Genomic DNA, 19738 nt, shown 5'->3' with positions numbered 1-19738 from the left:
AGTGTCTCAACTCTGTTACTGATGGCATCCCCAACTACATTGCCCTCTACTGTCTGAACTATGAAGATATCCCTGAGTACATCACCCTCTGATGTCTCAACTCTGGTACTGATGGTATCTTTGACTACATCGCCCTCTAGTGTCTCAGCTCTGTAACTGATGGTATCCCCAACTACATCATCCTCTAGTGTCTCAACTCTGTTACTGATGGTATCTTTGACTACACGTCCTCTAGTGTCTCAACTCTGGTACTGATGGTATCCCCAACTACATTGCCCTCTACTGTCTGAACTATGAAGATATCCCCAACAACATCGTCCTCTAGTGTCTCAACTCTGGTACTGATGGTATCATTGACAACATCGTCCTCTAGTGTCTCAACTCTGTTACTGATTGTATCTTTGACTACATCGCCCTCTAGTGCTTCAACTCTGTTACTGATGGCATCCCCAACTACATCGCCCTCTACTGTCTGAACTATGAAGATATCCCTGACTACATCGCCATCTAGTGTCTGAACTCTGTTACTGATGGTATCCCTGACTACATCACCATCTGGCATCTGCTATCTGTTATTGATGATCTCCCGGACTAAATCACCCCCCAGTGTCTCAACTCTAATATTGATAGCATTCATGACTATCTCATCCTGTAGTGTGTCATTGATGATAGCCCTGACTACACCGCCCTCTAGTGATGATATTTGTTATTAAAGATATCCCTGAATACATCATCCTTTAGTGTCTGAACTCTATTACTGATGGAATTCCTGACTATGTTGCCCTCTAGTGATGATATCTCTTATTGAAGATTTCCCTAACTAAACTCCCTCTAGTGTCTGAACTCTATTGATGGCATTCCTGACTACATCGCCCTCTACTGTCTGAACTCTGTTATTGATTATATCCCTGACTGCATTGTTTCCTAGTGTCTCAACTCTGTTACTGATGGTATCCCCCAACTACACTGCCCTGTAGTGCCTGATCTCTGCTAGTGATGATATCCCTGACTAGGTTTCCCCTCTAGTGTCTAAGCTGTACTGCTGCTGATATCCCCGACTACATTGCCCTCTAGTGTCTGAACTCAGATACTTGCAGTATCTATGAAGACATCAACCACTAGTATTTAAACTGTATTATTGATGGTATTCTCAACTGTGTCACCCTCTAGTGTCGAAACTGTGTTTCTGATGGTACTCCATGATTACCTCCCCCTCTAATGTCTGACTCCACCCTCTAGTATATGAGCTCCATTACTGATGGTATCCATGATTACATAACCTTCTAGTGCAGTGCTTCTCAGCCTTTCTGGTGTCATGGCCTAGTTTTTCCCATGGAAGTGTCTTTGTGACACATCTCATCTTATCTTCCCTTACACTTTTCCTGGTCATGAAGACTCACACATCACAATCCATCATTTCCAATACTAGTTTGAATGTGAAGGTGTGACTAAAGAGTACAGAAAAACAACAAACAGATTATATGCTATCCTGAAGACAATGCTTTAAACCTCACGGGGTCCACAGTGACCTGGAGTTCTGATGCTTCCCCTGCCATTGATTATCACAAATAAGTCACTGACCTTGTGTTGCGTGCAGATCTGCCTAAAGTTGCCAGCCACTCTGACATCCCTGGACTGCTCAGCCATTGCAACCGTGTTACTTAAATGAACTGCAAATCCCAGCAGCCCCGGAGGTACTGTGTCATTGGGCAGCTTCAGTGGTGGCCTTAAGGGCTGTAGGATGAAAACTCAAGTGCTAATGTTAAAAGTGATCCGTAACAGATTGTAACAGGTGCTGTCCTTTTGTTTCCATGCTTCATTGCACAATGGATTATGATTACACCCAGTTCTCTCTGGATTTGTGCTCTTGTCCTGTGACCACTTGCCCATGTGATTTCATTAGAGTCAGGAAATGTGTTTGTCTGGGAAGTGCACCAAACATCTGCAAATCTTCACATACAGTACATCGGCATCACAGTAGGACAAGACTTTCCATAACTTTCAGGAGGCTGTTAATTTCAGAACGACAACACCATCATCTGCATCTGTCAAAGTGGACTGTGTCGTTTATCGTTTTGTGCTTAGTGTTTTGTTGGCTTTCTTTTGTAACTCTAATATTAATCATTTTCCTCTTTCATTACCATAAATGTACACACATATTTATTCTAATAAGTTAAATGTTGTGAAAAGTTACAGTTCACTAAAGAACAGCTGAACTTCACAGATGTTTCGAAACCTTCCACTGATCTGTGTCTCGTTTCTGAGCTCTGCAGGTAATTCCTAAGTTGGTGTTTGCTCGCCTGATGGACCTTCTACAGACCGGTGTGTGACCTTCCTAATCAGTCTAGTCAGCTCAACTGACCACAGCTGGATGACTCCAAACAAGATGGAGAAACATCTCAATGATGATCAATAGAATGGGATGCACCTGAGCCTGATTTCCAGTGTCATAGCAAAGGGTCCGAGTACTTATGTTAATGAGATATTTTATTTTTTACTTTCAATAAATTAGGAAAAAATTGTCTTTATGCTTTGTTATTCCAGGGAATTGAACTCTCTGTTGAGTGACAAATAAACTGAAACAATTTTAGCACAAGGCTGCTGTGGTGGAAATAAGGCACTGGGGGACCCACAGGAAGTATTGGGTTCGCCAACCCGGGTCAACCCCATTTAATATGGTCGAATAAATGAAACAACAAGGGCGCATTTCTACAACTAATAATTTAAAAAACAAGAAAGCCAATCCTTCTTGGAAAACGTTCCTTGGGTTTTTCGGGGCTCCGTCCTTTGGGTCAGTCGAGTTAAAACTGATGGTGGGCTTTAAAGATGGAAGGCAGGAAGGGGCGGAGTCAATTGCCAACTTCTCACCTCTGCAGAGGTAAAAGAAGACGAGAAGGTTAGCACGAGCGTCCCCTCTCGACCCGGGGTGGTTTTACCTGATTTAGATGAGCCCAGAGGCAGTGGCGTCTTAACAGCATTATAGGCACCCCGGGGCAAAGCAGTGCACTGGGACCCCTACCTACACAACCACTCAGCAAGTCACAGCATACATAGATTAGCATGGGGCCCCCAGGTGACTACCCACCGTGCCAACGCGTTAAGACGGCCCTGCCCAGAGGGTGAACCACAGACACGCGTGCATGACATCTGTGAAACGGCAAAACGTAAAACAAGCGAAGGGGTCTGAGAACTTTCTGAGTCCGCAGTAGCTATAAATTATATAGCGCCTTTCCTCCTTATCTATTTATTATACAGATGTTCTCTTCATCTGGTTTTTCTGTTGCTGCCTAAATTCTTAGCAACCCGGTGGCCCATTTTGGTGCCTTGTGATTTTTTTATTTTATTTGTTTATTTTCTTTGAATTTTTTGGCGCCTGCTGTGCCACAACAGTGCAAAACGCAATTTTTTGTAAGAAAAGTGCGGCGATACAATATAAAATTCTCAGACCAACTTACTTCAAATTAGGCTCCCAGTAATGAATGGTGCAAGGCAGGAACACGAGGACCACGTACACAGAAGAAGACAGTGCCAGTCTATTGCAGGGCACACACCCACACTCACGCAGTGCCAATGTAGGACGGGTGGGAAAGAAAAAAATGAACAGAAGAGAATTTCAGGCTGAACTACACCAGGAGAGCTGGGAAGAGAACCATCAAGGGAAAACAGGAGAAGCTGGGGGTTTCACGAAAATGGAGTGCTCACACCCCCCAGAGCTCATTTGTGGGCTCATATTTGGGAGTCACATGCCCACAGACTTTGCGTTTTTCTTCAGATGTCACTTCTGCCCGTTCTCGTTCCTTTCATTTCCTTCACCCACCAGTCCATTCCCATCAGGCTGAGCCTCCATGTGATCCATTCCTGTGCTCTTGGTGCTTCTCCTCACTCTCGTGGCTCACTTTCCCCGCGTTGACTTTCTCCAGTTGCTGTTATACAAACATTCCAAATGCCACGTACTTGAAAATGTGGATGGAACCAACAATAAAGAGTTAACTTTAACCCTGCTGCATCACTTCATTGACGGTGTCTCATCATTGTTAACATGATTTTACTGTGTTTAACAATGGCACTGTGTTATAGAGAGAAAAAAAAGAAAATCGAGTCTGAAGCTAAACTTAAAATAAAATAAAACAAAAAGGAAAATAGCTGAGACTGCGGGGACTACACACGCCATTGGAACAGCTGCCTTCCTATCGCGTCCTCTGGGAGCTGATACTTGACTCCGAAATTCAGAACACGCAGACGCCAACGGAGCGTCACCCTCCTGCCACCGGTAAAATCAATGAGACCCACTAATGCTGGAATACTCCTGGACGGACAGGTGGCGGGACGCACTTGAAGACGGGCAGATTTATTTCTGTTACTGAGTGTCTAATGCGTTTATCACAGGGGTCTCAAACTCGGACCCTGGAGGGACACACTGGCTGCAGGTTTGCATTCTAGACATTTAAAAAAAACAAAAAGAAGGAGACAAATAGTGCTGCTAATGGAACGAGCTTTATTGCCTTCATTTTAATTGACTCGCTTTTCAAAATCACAAAGCCTAAATTAGCCAGCTACCAGTTAATAAGAAATACGGAGCTGCTCCCGGACCCCGACACTTGGATCTGCGGCTTCAAACTCAGCTCCGGGATGGCCGCAGTGGCTTCAGGCTTTTCTGCAAAAACTGTAATAATTAGGATCCGATTCTTGTAGTTAATGATACATGCGACCTTCTTTAATAATGGAGTTTGGCATGGCAGCCACTGCGACACGTCACAAGGTTATAAAACCTTCATCAGAACTGAGCTGGAGTTACAAAAGGCGTCTAAGGAGCTGATTGACTGAACATCGGAGTGTGGGGGTGCTGTGCGGCTCAGTGCTGCCAACGGTCAGCCTTTATAGTGCCTTTCCTACGCTGTAAAAAAAAAAATGTTACATTTACGGTAAAATACTGGCAGCTGGGTTGGCAAAATTTTACTGTAATAAACAAGGTGACAATATTTATAGCTCTACAGTATAATTTTGTAGTAAAAACTATTTACTCTTTACAACATAAGAGTTAGTTTAACCATAACCAGAAATTCATGTTATGTATTAAATATACCAATCAATAAACAATATGTAATGTCAGGGTCAAACCCCAATACACAGTTTGCATCAGTAAAGTAACAACAATCAATAACAAACACGTATCATTTAATTTTACACATTGAAAACAATTTAATGATTAAGGAAGTTACGGCACTTTGTCTGGTGTGGAAGTAAAGTTTGCTTTGTGGTGTATGGTGTCCTACTTATCGAATACAACCCACCATAAATCAGCTTCCATAACCTCAAAAAACCTTCAGCACGCAGGGAAAAATAAGTCTGCTATTCAAAGGTATGCGCTTCACCAGGAAGAATATGGTGAAAGGGGGCGTGTCCTTATGCAAATATCGTAACCGGTTTTACTGAAACAGCGATTTACCGTTTTACATTTTACGGTTGTTTACCTTCGCTATTTAACAGTTTTACACTGTAAAAGTAACAGATTTTTAAAATCAATAAACGGTATTTAGCATATTTTGAAGGTAGAAAAATATCGATTTTACAGAACTTGGCTGTAAAAAATAATGAAATGTATTGTTTAAGATATACAGGTAATATTCAGTAGAACATAAGGTAACTTTCCTTTTTTTCAGAAAAGGTCTTTTACTTTCACCATTTGCAGTATTTTTACCATTAAATTTACAGACATTTTTTACAATCTATCTATCTATCTATCTATCTATCTATCTATCTATCTATCTATCTATCTATCTATCTATCTATCTATCTATCTATCTATCTATCATATAGTGCCTTTCATATCTATCTATCTATCTATCTATCTATCTATCTATCTATCTATCTATCTATCTATCTATCTTTTATATTATTCCTTGCATGGCTTTCCCTGCCTTAATTTAAATCTGTCAATTTAACATATAGCACCTTGCATAGTTATACACCAATATCTGTCTATCTGCTATATAGTGCCTTATGTGTCTATGTACTCGTCTCATATGTATCTATCTGTTATATATTTCCTTGCATACCTATGCCTTCATTTATATCTGTTGATCTATCATATAGCACCTTGCATATCCATCCATTTTCTAACCCGCTGAATCTGAACACAGGGTCACGGGGGTCTGCTGGAGCCAATCCCAGCCAACACAGGGCACAAGGCAGGAAACAATCCTGGGCAGGGTGCCAACCCACCGCAGGACACCCTTGCATATCTATGCACTAATATCAATCTGTTATATAGTGCCTTACTTGTTTATGCATTGATATCTATTATATAGTGCCTTGCATGTTTATTCATTAATTTCTGGGTATTATTATATAGTGTTTTGCTTGTTTATGCATTAGTATCTATCCATTATACAGTGCCTTGCATGTCAATGCATTAATGTCTACCTGTCTATTTATCTATTATATTTTTCCTTGCATGCCCATGCCTTCATTTATATCTGTTGATCTATCATATAGCACCTTGTATATCTATGCACTAATATCTGTCCATCTATCAATTATATGCTGCCTTCTATGTCTATGTTTCAATTTCTATCTATCTATCTATCTATCTATCTATCTATCTATCTATCTATCTATCTATCTATCTATCTATCTATCTATCTATCTATCTATTATATAGTGCCTTTCACATTATCTATCTATCTATCTATCTATCTATCTATCTATCTATCTATCTATCTATCTATCTATCTATCTATCTATCTATCATATAGTTCCTTACATGCCTATACCTTAATACTATCTATATCTACTGATTTATCATATAATTCATTGCATTTCTATGCACTAATATCTGTCTAGCTATGTGTTATATAGTGCCTTGCTGGTCTATGCATTAATATCTCTCTATGAATCATAGTGTTTTTCATTATCTGTTTATTTATAGATCTATCTTTATATGATTTCATCCATCTCTTCCTTTTGATCCTTATTTAACACATATCTATCTGTCTGTCTCATGCTTTATTTATCACATTCATCTGCCTGCCTTTCTCTCCCTCTCAGTCATTATCTGGTGTTGTCCATCTCTATTTGTCTGGCCATTGTGAATTTCCCCTATCTATCTATCTATCTATCTATCTATCTATCTATCTATCTATCTATCTATCTATCTATCTATCTATCTATCTATCTATCTATCTATCTATCTATCTATCTATCTATTATATAGTTCCTTTAATGTCTATCTATGGAAGGTTGTGATCCTGCCGACTATACTAAATGTAATATCTATCTATCTATCTATCTATCTATCTATCTATCTATCTATCTATCTATCTATCTATCTATCTATCTATCTATCTATCATATAGTGCCTTACACTATCTATCTATCTATCTATCTATCTATCATATAGTGCCTTACACTATCTATCTATCTATCTATCTATCATATAGTGCCTTACACTATCTATCTATCTATCTATCTATCTATCTATCTATCTATCTATCTATCTATCTATCTATCTATCTATCTATCACACCTATATGTGTCTGTATTAATGTTTATATAGCACCCTTCCTTTCAATGTGTCCCTTTCAATCTCAATGTAGAGTTTTCCATATCTACTGGATTTACTCTTTTATCTCTCATATGGTGTCCTTATTCCAGAATTCCGGGGCCTTGTCGTGCCAAAGGAAACAAACCCTGGGAAGCCCTTGAAGATGCGTTACCGACGCCATGTATAATAACACAGCATTGGAGATCGGTCTCTCTATCCATTTCAGTCCTTAAATGTCATCTTTCATTTCACTCATTCTAATTGTTAATATAGCTCCTTTCGTGTCTGTGCATATTGAGGTTTCTCTTTTTATCTGTCATTTAAATATATTTGTCCTCGTCTGCCAATCTGGCTATCAGGGACGCTGTGAGCTGACTTTGAAGGACAGACATTTGAGACTACAAGCGCGCTCGGTTTCTCTTTCTCTCTGCCTATGTCTTTGTTATAAAACGCTTCCTTCTGATCGGGATGTTGCTTTCTCGCTTGCTTTCTCACGAACGGTGCCTGGGACGGCGGCTCTCCGAGATCGTCTGCCCCTCCCCGCTCATCTTCTCTCGCACGACCTCCCGGTGCCCCAATTCCCCCACGTCACCCTCCTCCCCCCAGTCGAATCTCGTGTTGCTTTTTTAAGACTCGCTGCAGGTGGGACCCAGTCTTCCAGTGGCCCCGCCCACTCGCGCGTCTGGCCAATCGTAGGTCGCGGCGCCCGAAGCCTGTGCAAGTCGTCGCTGCCCTAATCCCAAAGTAAGCAGTTCATGTGAGTGAAGCATCTGAGGGATGGTGTGCAGTGTCAGCGCCGGCTGTGAAGTGGGAAAAGATGAGGAGCTGGGAGAAGCGGTGCCAAAAATGAACGCTGATCGCGAAGAGACACGGAAAAGCCGGAGCTCGTTCGTGTTGCTATAAATGGCCATCCTGTTCGGTGGTTCCACTCTCCATCTGATAAGAGGAGATGGTGCGGCGGCGTGAAGTACGGCTATTCAACAGCACCCCTTTCCGCGATTCCCGGACACTTGCCGGGATATTTTTGCGCACTTGCGAATGAAGAAAGAAAATCGACAGAAACGAAACTCAGTGCCGCCCAGCAAGTATGAGGATCCTGCTGGCTAACTCTGTGGCCGCCGTGCTTGTATGTACCGGCGTGACTTTGCTTTGTTTCTTTGCCGGGTTGCTCGCCCACGGGCAGGACCGCACCAAACGGGCACTGATCACGTCTGACGAGCCTCCTTCGAAAACTTTCCGAACGCTGCTCGCTGTGCCCGCCGCCCTCCGGCTTCACTCGAGTAACCGCAGCGGCACTGGGAGGTCGCGCCTGGACGGAGCCCACACTCGCGGTCCTGATCTGGTGGTGGAAGACGGCGTCTTTTGGAGCGATCGCCTGGAGTCGCAGCTGCCAGGGGGCTTTAGTGATACCCACGCTCGCGTCTGGAGGGACAAAGCCCGCTCGTCTCGGATCATCTCCCTTGAAGAGGGCTGTGGCAGGGCCACCAACCGTTTAGCCACATTTTCGGACAATAGTAAGGCCTGCGTCCGCTTTGGGATTAACGCGGATCAAGTCCAAGGAGAGGCGCTATCTTATTATCTTGCCAGCCTGCTGGAAATCCCGAACTTGCCGCCGCTGGTCCTTTCACAGGTGAGCTTCAGCAACGAGCAGTGGTCAGAGGTTCAAGCGCAGGTGCGGGACTCCCAGTGGTCGGAGAACGCCGTGGTGTCGCTGACAGAGTTCGTGTCAAACTTGAGCGGGGTGGTCACGCCGGTGCCGCTACGCCATGAGGGTAGGCGGCTGCACCCACTGTCCGAGGACCTCCGGAACCGGAGCCAGTCGGAGTTACTGGAGATCGTGCAGTGGACCGACCTGATCCTCTACGACTACCTGACGGCCAACTTCGACCGGCTGGTGAGCAATCTGTTCAGCCTGCAGTGGGATCCCAGGGTGATGGAGAGGGACACTAGGAACCTGCACCGATCTGCAGACGGCGGACTAGTGTTTATAGATAACGAGGCCGGGCTGGTCCACGGCTACCGGGTGCTGGGAATGTGGGAGAGGTACCACGATGCTCTGCTCAGGTCGGTGTGTCTCTTCAGGAGGAGAACCGCCCGCCGGATCTGGGAGATGCACCGGCGGCAGGACGCGGCGGAGCGCCTGCTGGAGCGCTATGTGGACAACGAGCCGCTGGCCGCCCGCCTGGGCTTTCTGTCCGAGGAACAGGCTCGGGTCCTGCAGGCTCGTGTGGACCACTTGTACAAACACATCGCCGGCTGCCGGAAAAAATACAGTCGCCTATAGCGCCCGCCCGAGTGTCTGGCGGACTTGATAACGAGTTTGACTGACAGACGCTCCGAACTGAAAGACGCATCTGTTGCCTTTTTTTTTCTAAAATTACTCTGTATATATGCACATTTTTTTTTTTTTTACTAAAATTGTCTTAATAGTTTACCTACCTCTTATTTTAACTAACAATTTAACAATCGTATTTATGATTAGGGTGTATATACAGTGTGTGTGCAATCCTTCAAAAGAGCTGAGCCATACAATAGAAAAGCGCAAATCGAATCGGACACAAATGTTAATTAGCCGACCGCCCTCATTCTGGGAGACCCTCTCGACAAATCGCTGGGCCACAATGGACGCGGTTGTCTGGTAGCTGACACCCCCTCAGTATAAGGAGTGGGGGCTGTCGTTTGAGGGCACAGGCTGCCCATTGTCCGGGCCCGAGATAGCCGCGCGTGTGCCTCTCGCGGGACATTCACACAGGTCCGCTTTAATGAAGGGCGACGCGCTCATTCCATGACACCGGCGCGATTCGATTTACACGGCGTTTTGTCCTTCGAAGGCGCGGTTTCTTCCTTGTATTTATTTATTTTTTTTATTATAATGAAATATTCAGCAATCGCGGCATATACAATTTCTTTTGTATCGTTTCGATTGAGATATCCACGGCGAGCGCTGCGCGTCAAGTGCAATCTCCATTATCGGCTTACCTCCCAGGAAAGAGGGATAAAAGAATACAAAATCAGACAGCAGCCTGTTCAGGCATCCGTTATAACCGAATAAGAACAAAAGGAGGAAAATAGAATTCACTATGCAATTAGAGCGCCCAAGTGAAATGCAGGCGGAAAATAAAAATAAAGACAAAAAAAGGGGGCCAAAGCAAGGCCGCCATCCTCAAAGACAAAAGGGTTCAAGGGCGTCCTTTGCACTTTTATACCAGTCGGGTGCGGGCATCCGCGCGGTTTTAAACACACACACACACACAATTCAGATCCAGTCTGACTTCGCTTGCATTTCTAACACTGAAGCTTTTTACGACAAGAACTGCTTTGTTTGAAATGTCCCTAATGGTTAGAGGTTAGAAAACGCACTTTTTAAGGTTATAGGGAGTGGGGGACCTGAACCGGCAACATCAAGCACAAGGCAGGATTCGACCCACAACCAAATTGCTGCTTGTCCTGTACTGCGAATGTGCTGTATGAGATCACAAAACAAATACCTTCTCAAAAATTATTATAGTATTTATGAGGGAAACGTTTTTTAGGTTCATAGGGAGGAGGAGCCAACCCTGGATGGGGTGCTGGTCCACCCACAACGGCCACATTCAAACTGCTGGTTGTCCTACGTGAAATGTACAACATGGGAGCACTTAGCTCTTCATCAGAAGAAACACCTCGTCTTAAATGAAAGTATTCGTCATTAGAGGATGTAAAAACACGCTTTTTAAGGTCACGGGGTGGGGGTGGGGGTAAATGGGGGATAGCTAAACCAGCAACATCAAGCACATAATGAAGGCCACTTCCAAATTGTTGATTGTCCTCCTAAAATCATGGGGGGTAGGAGTTAAACTGGCAATGTCAAGAGCAGGGCAGGAACCAACCCCGGATAAGGTGCCAGTCCATACCCAAGGCCTTGTGAATTTCCCCTTGGGATTAATAAAGTATCTATCTATCTATCTATCTATCTATCTATCTATCTATCTATCTATCTATCTATCTATCCATTATATAGTGCTTTTCACATCTATCTATCTATCTATCTATCTATCTATCTATCTATCTATCTATCTATCTATCTATCTATCTATCTATCTATCTATCTATCCTGCCTACTGCACTAATTAAAGTCTATCTATCTATCTATCTATCTATCTATCTATCTATCTATCTATCTATCTATCTATCTATCTATCTATCTATCTATCTATCTATTATATAGCACCTTTCACATCTATCTATCTATCTATCTATCTATCTATCTATCTATCTATCTATTATATAGTGCTTTCACATCTATCTATCTATCTATCTATCTATCTATCTATCTATCTATCTATCTATCTATCTATCTATTATATAGCACCTTTCACATCTATCTATCTATCTATCTATCTATCTATCTATCTATCTATCTATCTATCTATCTATCTATCTATCTATCTATCTATCTATCTATCTATCCTGCCTACTGCACTAATTAAAGTCTATCTATCTATCTATCTATCTATCTATCTATCTATCTATCTATCTATCTATCTATCTATCTATCTATCTATCTATCTATCTATTATATAGCACCTTTCACATCTATCTATCTATCTATCTATCTATCTATCTATCTATCTATCTATCTATCTATCTATCTATCTATCTATCTATTATATAGTGCTTTCACATCTATCTATCTATCTATCTATCTATCTATCTATCTATCTATCTATCTATCTATCTATCTATCTATCTATCTATCTATCTATCTATTATATAGCACCTTTCACATCTATCTATCTATCTATCTATCTATCTATCTATCTATCTATCTATCTATCTATCTATCTATCTATCTATCTATCTAGTAGTCAGTCAGTCATTGTCCAACTCGCTACACAATCCTGTCACAGCGTCACGGGGCTCTGCTGGATGGAGCCAATACCAGCCAGCACAGGGCACAAGGCAGGAACAAATCCCAGGCAGGGTGCCAGCCCACCGCAGGACACACACACTAGGGACAATTTAGGATCACCAATGTACCTAACCTGCATGTCTTTGGACTTGTTGGAGGAAACTCACACAGACACGGGGACAACGTGCAAACTCCACATAGAGAGGACCCAGGAAGTGAACCCAGGTCTCCTTGGCCATAGTAGTTTACGTTCAAGTTGCTGGTCGTCCTATTGAGTGTTTATCGGACAGACGGCACATCCAAGCTTTCTTCTTTACCTTTCTGTATAATGACAGTATTATTGTGAGAATTTTGTAAAAAAAAAAAAAAAGTTTTTTTAAGGCTGCGGGTAAATTGGCAAGAGCAAAGACTGGCCACAATGAAGGGCACATCCAGTTTGTAACGTGCCACAGTATCACTTAGCTCTTCATCAGAAAGAAGCACATTGTCTTAGATAGCAGTATTAAGGAGCTGAGGTTATAAAACACAATCGTTAAGATTACAGGGAGGGTGGAGCCAAAATGGGCAACATTGAGCACAAGGCTGAAATTACCCTTGGATTGTCCACACACAAGGTCACATCTAAATTGTTGTCTACTTCATATGTGCTATATGGGATCAGCAAAAAAAGAAATAAATAAAACACCTTCTATTAAATGAATCACTTCAGGTTGTAAGCACGTTTGTTTTTAATGTTACGGGGAGTAAGAGTGAGCACAAGGCAGGGACCAGCCTTGGCCAGTCCACACCTAAGGCCACATCCAGTTTGCTGGTTGTCTTACGTGTAACGTGCTACAGTATGTGGGATCACTTAGCTCTTCATCAGAAGAAGCACATTGTTAAGGAGCGGAGGTTATAAAACACGATCGTTAAGCGGGTGGGTGGAGCCTAAACGGGCACCAGTGAACACAGGGCAGGAATTAACCCTAGACTGTCCACACACAAGGCCGCGTCCAGACTGCGGATTGTCCAACTTCAAATTCACCCATTTCAGGGAAGGTGGAGCCTAAACTGGCAGCCTCAAGTGCAAGGCAGGACAGTCCACATCCAAACTGCTGGTTGTCCAACTTCAAATGCGTGACACTCTATGAGATTACTTAGCTTTTTATCATAAGAAAGGCCTCGTCTTGGCTTACAGTCTTAATAACTGGAGGATGTAAGATTCGCTTTTTTAAGGTTTCAGGGAAGGTGAACCTAAACTGGCCACCTCAAATGCAAGGCAGGACAGTCCACAACCAAACTGCTGGTTGTCCTCCTTTAAATGCACTGTGTGGGAACAGAAATAAAACAAACACATCATCCTAAGCTACATTAATGACCGAAAGTTGTAAAAAGTGCTTTTTATGTTCACAGAGAGGAGGGAGCCTAAACCCGTCATCAGTGAGAGCAGAGCAGGAATCAACCTTAGACGGGGCTCTGGTCCACCTCCAAAGGCCACATCCAAACTGCTGGTGGTCCTACTTGAAGTGTTCTGGGACCACTTAGCTCTTTATCAAAAGTAGTACCTTGTCTGAAATTGCAGACTTAATGACTGAAGGTTATAAAGAACTGCTTTGCAGGTTCACGGGGAGGAGGGAGTCTAAACTGACAACGTTGAGCTCAACACAGGATCTGACCCTGCACAGTCCATCTCCACGTTACTGGGTGCTGCTGAAATGCGCCATATGGGATCACGTAGTTCTTTATCAGAAGAAACACATTGTCTTAGATTACAGTATTCATGAACTGAGGTTATAAAACACAATCTTTGAGATTACGGGGGGGTGGAGCCAAAACGGCACTACTGAGCACAAGGCAGGAATTAACCCTGACTGGGGCACCTGGCCACATCCAAACTGCTGGTTGTCCAACTTCAAATGCACGACACTCTATGCGATTACTAAGCTCTTTATCATAAGAAGGGCCTCGCCTTGGTTAACAGTCTTAATAATTTGAGGATGTAAGATGTTAGTTTTTAAGGTTACAGGGAAGGTGGAGCCTAAACTGGCAACCTGAAGTGCAAGGCAGGAAATGACCCTGGAGAGTCCACATCCACGTTGCTGGTTGCTACTGAAATTCGCCATATGGGATCTATCAGAAGAAACACGTTGTCTTAAATTACAGTAGTCATGACTGGAGGTTGGGAAACACGATCCTTGTGGTTACAGGGAGGGGGAGCCAAAACGGGCAATGCTGAGCACAAAGCAGGAATTAGCCCTGTCAGTCTTAATTCAAATGCGCTATACGGGATCAGAAAAAAAAACACTTCAGTTAATGACTTGAGGTTGTAAAACATGTTTTTTTTAAGGTTACAGAGAAGGGGGAACCTAAATTAACAACACTGAGCACAAGGCAGGAATCAATGCTGAATGGGGCACCCGTCCGTAACCAAATTTGCTGGTTCCTACTGAAGCATATTATATGGAATCACTTAGCTCTTTATCAGTAGAAACGCTTCGTCTTTGATTACAGCATTAATAAAATGATGAGGTCACTGGGAGCCCAACCGGGCAACATCAAGCACAAGGCAGGAACCAACCCTGGACAGTCCATTTGCAAGGCCTCGTCCAGATTGCTGGTTGTCCTTTTTCATATGGGATCAGAAAAAAACACCTTGTCTTAAATTGCAGCGTTAGTCAGTGGAGGTTGTAAAAACACGCTCTTTAAGGTCACGTGGAGGGGGAGCCTAAACCAGCAACATCGAGCTGTGTTAAGTTTGTTCAATATGTTCAGTTTGCTCTTTAATGTCAAAAAATGAATAAACAGTATATCTTTAACTAGCTGTGTTACCCCTTTCTAAGTAATCAACGTAGACCTCAGTGTTAACATTTGTAATGCATCATCTATTAGAATGTATTTTGCAATGTATGCAGTAATAAAATGTGTTGGATTAGTCATTCCAACAGATGGCGCATCATAAACATTAACACTCCTTTTATGAAACACATAACAAATGGAATATAACAGAGACAATCAGTCATTTCATTAGATGGCACACCACAAACATCCATGCATCCATCCATTTTCCAACCCGCTGAATCCGAACACAGGCTCACGGGAGTCTGCTGGAGCCAATCCCAGCCAACACAGGGCACAAGGCACACCACAAACATCTCTAGTAGAATTTATTTCGCAATGCATGCAGTGATAAAATGTGTTGGATTAGTCATTCCAACAGATGGCGCATCACAAACATTCACACTCCTTTTATGAAACACATAACAAATGGAATATAACAGAGACAATCAGTCATTTCATTAGATGGTACATCACAAACATCTCTAGTAGAGTTTATTTTGCAATGCATGCAGTAATAAAATGTGTTGGATTAGTCATTCCAACAGATGGCGCATCACAAATATTAACACTTCTTTTATGAAGCACATAACAAATGGAATATGACAGAGACAATCAGTCATTTCATTAGATGGTACACCACAAACATCTCTAGTAGAATTTATTTTGCAATGCATGCAGTAATAAAATGTGTTGGATTAGTCATTCCAACAGATGGCGCATCACAAACATTCACACTCCTTTTATGAAACACATAACAAATGGAATATAACAGACAATCAGTCATTTCATTAGATGGTACATCACAAACCTCTCTAGTAGAGTTTATTTTGTAATGCATGCAGTAATAAAATGTGTTGGATTAGTCATTCCAACAGATGGCGCATCATAAACATTAACACTCCTTTTATGAAACACATAAGAAATGGAATATAACAGAGACAATCAGTCATTTCATCAGATGGCACACCACAAACATCCATCCATCCATCCATTTTCCAACCCACTGAATCCAAACACAGGGTCACAGGGGTCTGCTGGAGCCAATCCCAGCCAACACAGGGCACAAGGCACACCACAAACATCTCTAGTAGAATTTATTTCGCAATGCATGCAGTAATAAAATGTGTTGGATTAGTCATTCCAACAGATGGCGCATCACAAACATTAACACTCCTTTTATGAAACACATAACAAATGGAATATAACAGAGACAATCAGTCATTTTATTAGATGGTGCACCACATACATCTCTAGTAGAATTTATTTTGCAATGCATGCTATAATAAAATGTGTTGGATTAGTCATTCCAACAGATGGCGCAGTACAGACATTTGTAGTTATAAAATGTATTACTTTTTTATTTAGTTGGTGCCTATCTCCCGGGCAGCACCTACTACCCCCCTGCTAGTTTAAAATAAAAAGAAAAGTGAGGTGAAGTTGGACTTGGGCTTTGCAAGGTTGAGGTCCCTCATACTCGTTCTTAACAGGATCAGTACGGGATGTGGTGCCAATGATGGAAATGGCGACCTCAAGATTGGGATCTGTGGTCAGTGGAGGTCTACCCGTCACATTTCAGTCCATCCGTGTTCCTGAACCTGCTTTCATTATTGCAGGGTCCTTGCAGCAGCTAATACAAGGATGCCAGTCTGTAATTCACCCGGATGTCCACACAAGTTGTCAATGCCCTGAGGCAAAATCTGAGTGCCAATTGTTGCATGGCAGGAACTGGCCCAGGACAGGACACCACTTTATTTTGGAGTTGATTCATTTAAGGACCGGGGGAGCAGTCATACTGCCTGAGTGCAGTTAAATTCTTACACGTGTGTCTGACCAACATGAAACATTGCGCCAATCTCTGGCATCATAATCAACGAGAATCTATGAAGCTACAGAACTTCATTTTATTTACTAGAAAAGACACATCACCATTTTGGAGTGGCCAGCTTGGTGGGCAGAGTGATCTGTTCTGATTAAAGATGAGTAGAAGAGCCTGTAGGGTGATAGTAACACAGCCTCGGCCATTACCAAAATCATGATTGTTTTGGGTGTTGGGATTGGCCACACCAATCAGTGCCACGGCCTCACAGCTCCTCACAGGAGACTGGGTTCAAATCTTCATGTCAAGTCTGCATGTTCTCCTTGTCGTGCTTTGGTTTAAATTTGGTTTAGTGATTCTAAGTAAGCCAGGATTGCATGACTTTCTCATAGTGGCTTCATGTCCAGGGTTTATTCCTGCCTTAGTGCCCGCTGCTGCCAGGGTAGGGTCCGGTCTGGTTTCCCTCATGTTTCTTTGTAGATGCATCTTTTGGGGAGCGTCTGTGTATCGATGGCTGCTGGTTGTCAGCTTGACGTCCATCCTGCTTTTCTGATGGACTGATTCCTTTGTTATGGTTTGCCCAGCTGGATGCCATCAGACATCAACCCTGATATGGGAAGGGGTCAAAGTGCAGGAGGTGCATTTGTGTGTTTTTAGGGGGCACGTTCACCACCCTCCATGGCCATTTAAATTCTTTACGCCGAGTCTCGGGTGGTGATCAACTTCTCCTAACACGGGGTTGAGGAGCACCAAGGTGGGTTCTGCAGCATGGCAGTGCTGGAGCCAGATTAACTTTCGCTCTATAAAATCGGGCACTTCCTCGGTGGTAGCCAAAGTGGACAACTGTAAATCCCCCCGCTGTGTCTGAGACTGCATTCAGTTACTCCCCAGTTTGGCTGCCAGTCTGAAGTGGGGTGTTAGTGACATCCATCCAGCCATCTTCTAAATCTGCGTTCTCCTGTGGACACCCTGTAGAGGGCACCAGTTACTGGTGACACTTGACATTTCATTTGGGACTTTATTTCTGCCTCATTAGTATGGACAGACAAGCCTCCCATCCAGAGCACCTGATGCTGCTGGGACAGATCAGCACCCCACTGAGCTGAGATTGTCGTGTTGGGGTACCCTAAATATGGCTGTTGAATGTTATGGTGACCACACGGTGTAGGTAGTGGACTGTCTATCAATTTTGGTCCTATTTCTCACATTATGTGTGTTTTGAACCCCGTATGTGACCACCATATGGAGCCCTGTGGCCACTCAGTCCAGGGGGCGCATTTGCTTAGCTGGCAGCGCCACTTGTTTCTGTTGGTCCTCCAGAGGTCAAAACTTCTTCATGTTGAGCCAGCTGTGTGTTTTCTGGTGGTCCACCTGAACTTAATAAACGTCTGTTCTGTGGTGGTCTATTAGTCCTCCCCATGACTCTGTGTGTGCCCTCTGGCTCTCTTCAGCATTCCAATTGGTCAGACGAAGGGCGGACGGACATGCAAGCCACCACCCTGACCAGACCTCAACTCGTTTTTGTTCACGTGTGTGGTGAGGCTGTGGCACCTTTGTCACAATATTTCAGATACCATTGGTGGCATTTCTTTTTGTTTTTTCCAGTCGGAGCACAAGCAGGTGACATGATTCCCTGTGGTCACTTGGTGTCAGCAGTGGGATTTGAATCCACAGCCTAAAGTCCAAAGCCATAGTCCAGACCACTATGCCAAGCTATTTGCTGTTTTTAATGAAACACCAGCACTAAGCCATCTCGCGGTGCCACTGCTGTTATTTTGTTATTCTTGTATTATGGGATACTCGATTTCTTATACCCAGCATGCCATGCTTTCCTGCTCTTTGTAGTTATGACTTGCATCCAGCACCCCACACCTTTAGCAGGCTCACTTTCTATACCTGCATACTCAGCCGCTAGGGGGCGCCTTTCATCCCCTGTTAATGTGATTGATCTTTTTTGCTTTCATTTTGTTCCCTTCCTGCAAATGTTGTCACCATTCAGAATTGATTCGTTGAGGTGACAAACCTGATCTTGGGGACGCCGGGCTTGCTTTCTCCTCTGTGTGACTGGATCTCGTCAGGTCCCCCACGCTGGACAATAGAATGAGATATTTAAAGGCTGTGAGTCATGAATATGTCACTTTATGAATAGGTCAATCATAGGGTGTGCCCGCGTGATGCCATCCTTTGTTTTCTTCCTGAGATCTCCGGCTGCTTATCTAATTTTGGGTCATTTTCTAACCCAAAGCTGGAACTCCCAGCCAGCACCCATACAGACCCCCGTAGGCCATTTGAATATCGGACAAACGTTTATTCAGTTTTGGTAGACCACCAGAAAACTCGAAATGAGCAACTTTTGAGGACCTACAGAGTCAAGTGGGGCTTTCAGCTAAGCAAACATGCTCCTTGGACCGAGTGGCCTCTGTGCTACTTATGGTGGTCACATATGGCGTTCAAAACACATAATTTTAGAAAGATGACCAAAATGTAAGCCAGCGGTCCACTACCTAAACACTGTGGTCACCATATTGCAGCCATATTTAAGATGGCCGATCCACCTAACTCACATGTCTTTGGACTGGGAGAGCAGACACCAGGAGAACATGAACACTTCATGCAGGGACCACCCGGCCTCCTTATTGTGAGGCATCAGCACTACCACTGCGCCACCGTG

General features: G+C 43.3%; 1 protein-coding gene and 1 long non-coding RNA gene across 2 annotated transcripts; one reads left to right on the top strand and one right to left on the bottom strand.

The window, feature by feature from the left end:
• Positions 1–8282: 8282 nt before the first annotated feature.
• On the top strand, positions 8283–9977 carry fjx1 (four-jointed box kinase 1). Its single transcript, XM_028793486.2, has one exon. The coding sequence runs from the start codon at positions 8631–8633 to the stop codon at positions 9825–9827; it is 1197 nt and encodes a 398-aa protein (XP_028649319.1). The 5' UTR covers positions 8283–8630; the 3' UTR covers positions 9828–9977.
• A 3182-nt stretch (positions 9978–13159) lies between these two features.
• Positions 13160–15546, bottom strand: LOC127526813 (uncharacterized). The gene is made up of 2 exons (XR_007934251.1): positions 14587–15546; positions 13160–14198 (listed from the first exon to the last, which is right to left on the bottom strand). It is a non-coding gene; the product is annotated as an uncharacterized LOC127526813 (long non-coding RNA).
• Positions 15547–19738: the final 4192 nt, after the last annotated feature.

Source organism: Erpetoichthys calabaricus, chromosome 2 (genome assembly GCF_900747795.2).
Source record: "Erpetoichthys calabaricus chromosome 2, fErpCal1.3, whole genome shotgun sequence".
NCBI lineage: Eukaryota > Metazoa > Chordata > Cladistia > Polypteriformes > Polypteridae > Erpetoichthys > Erpetoichthys calabaricus.
This window is presented reverse-complemented; position numbering and strand designations above follow the sequence as displayed.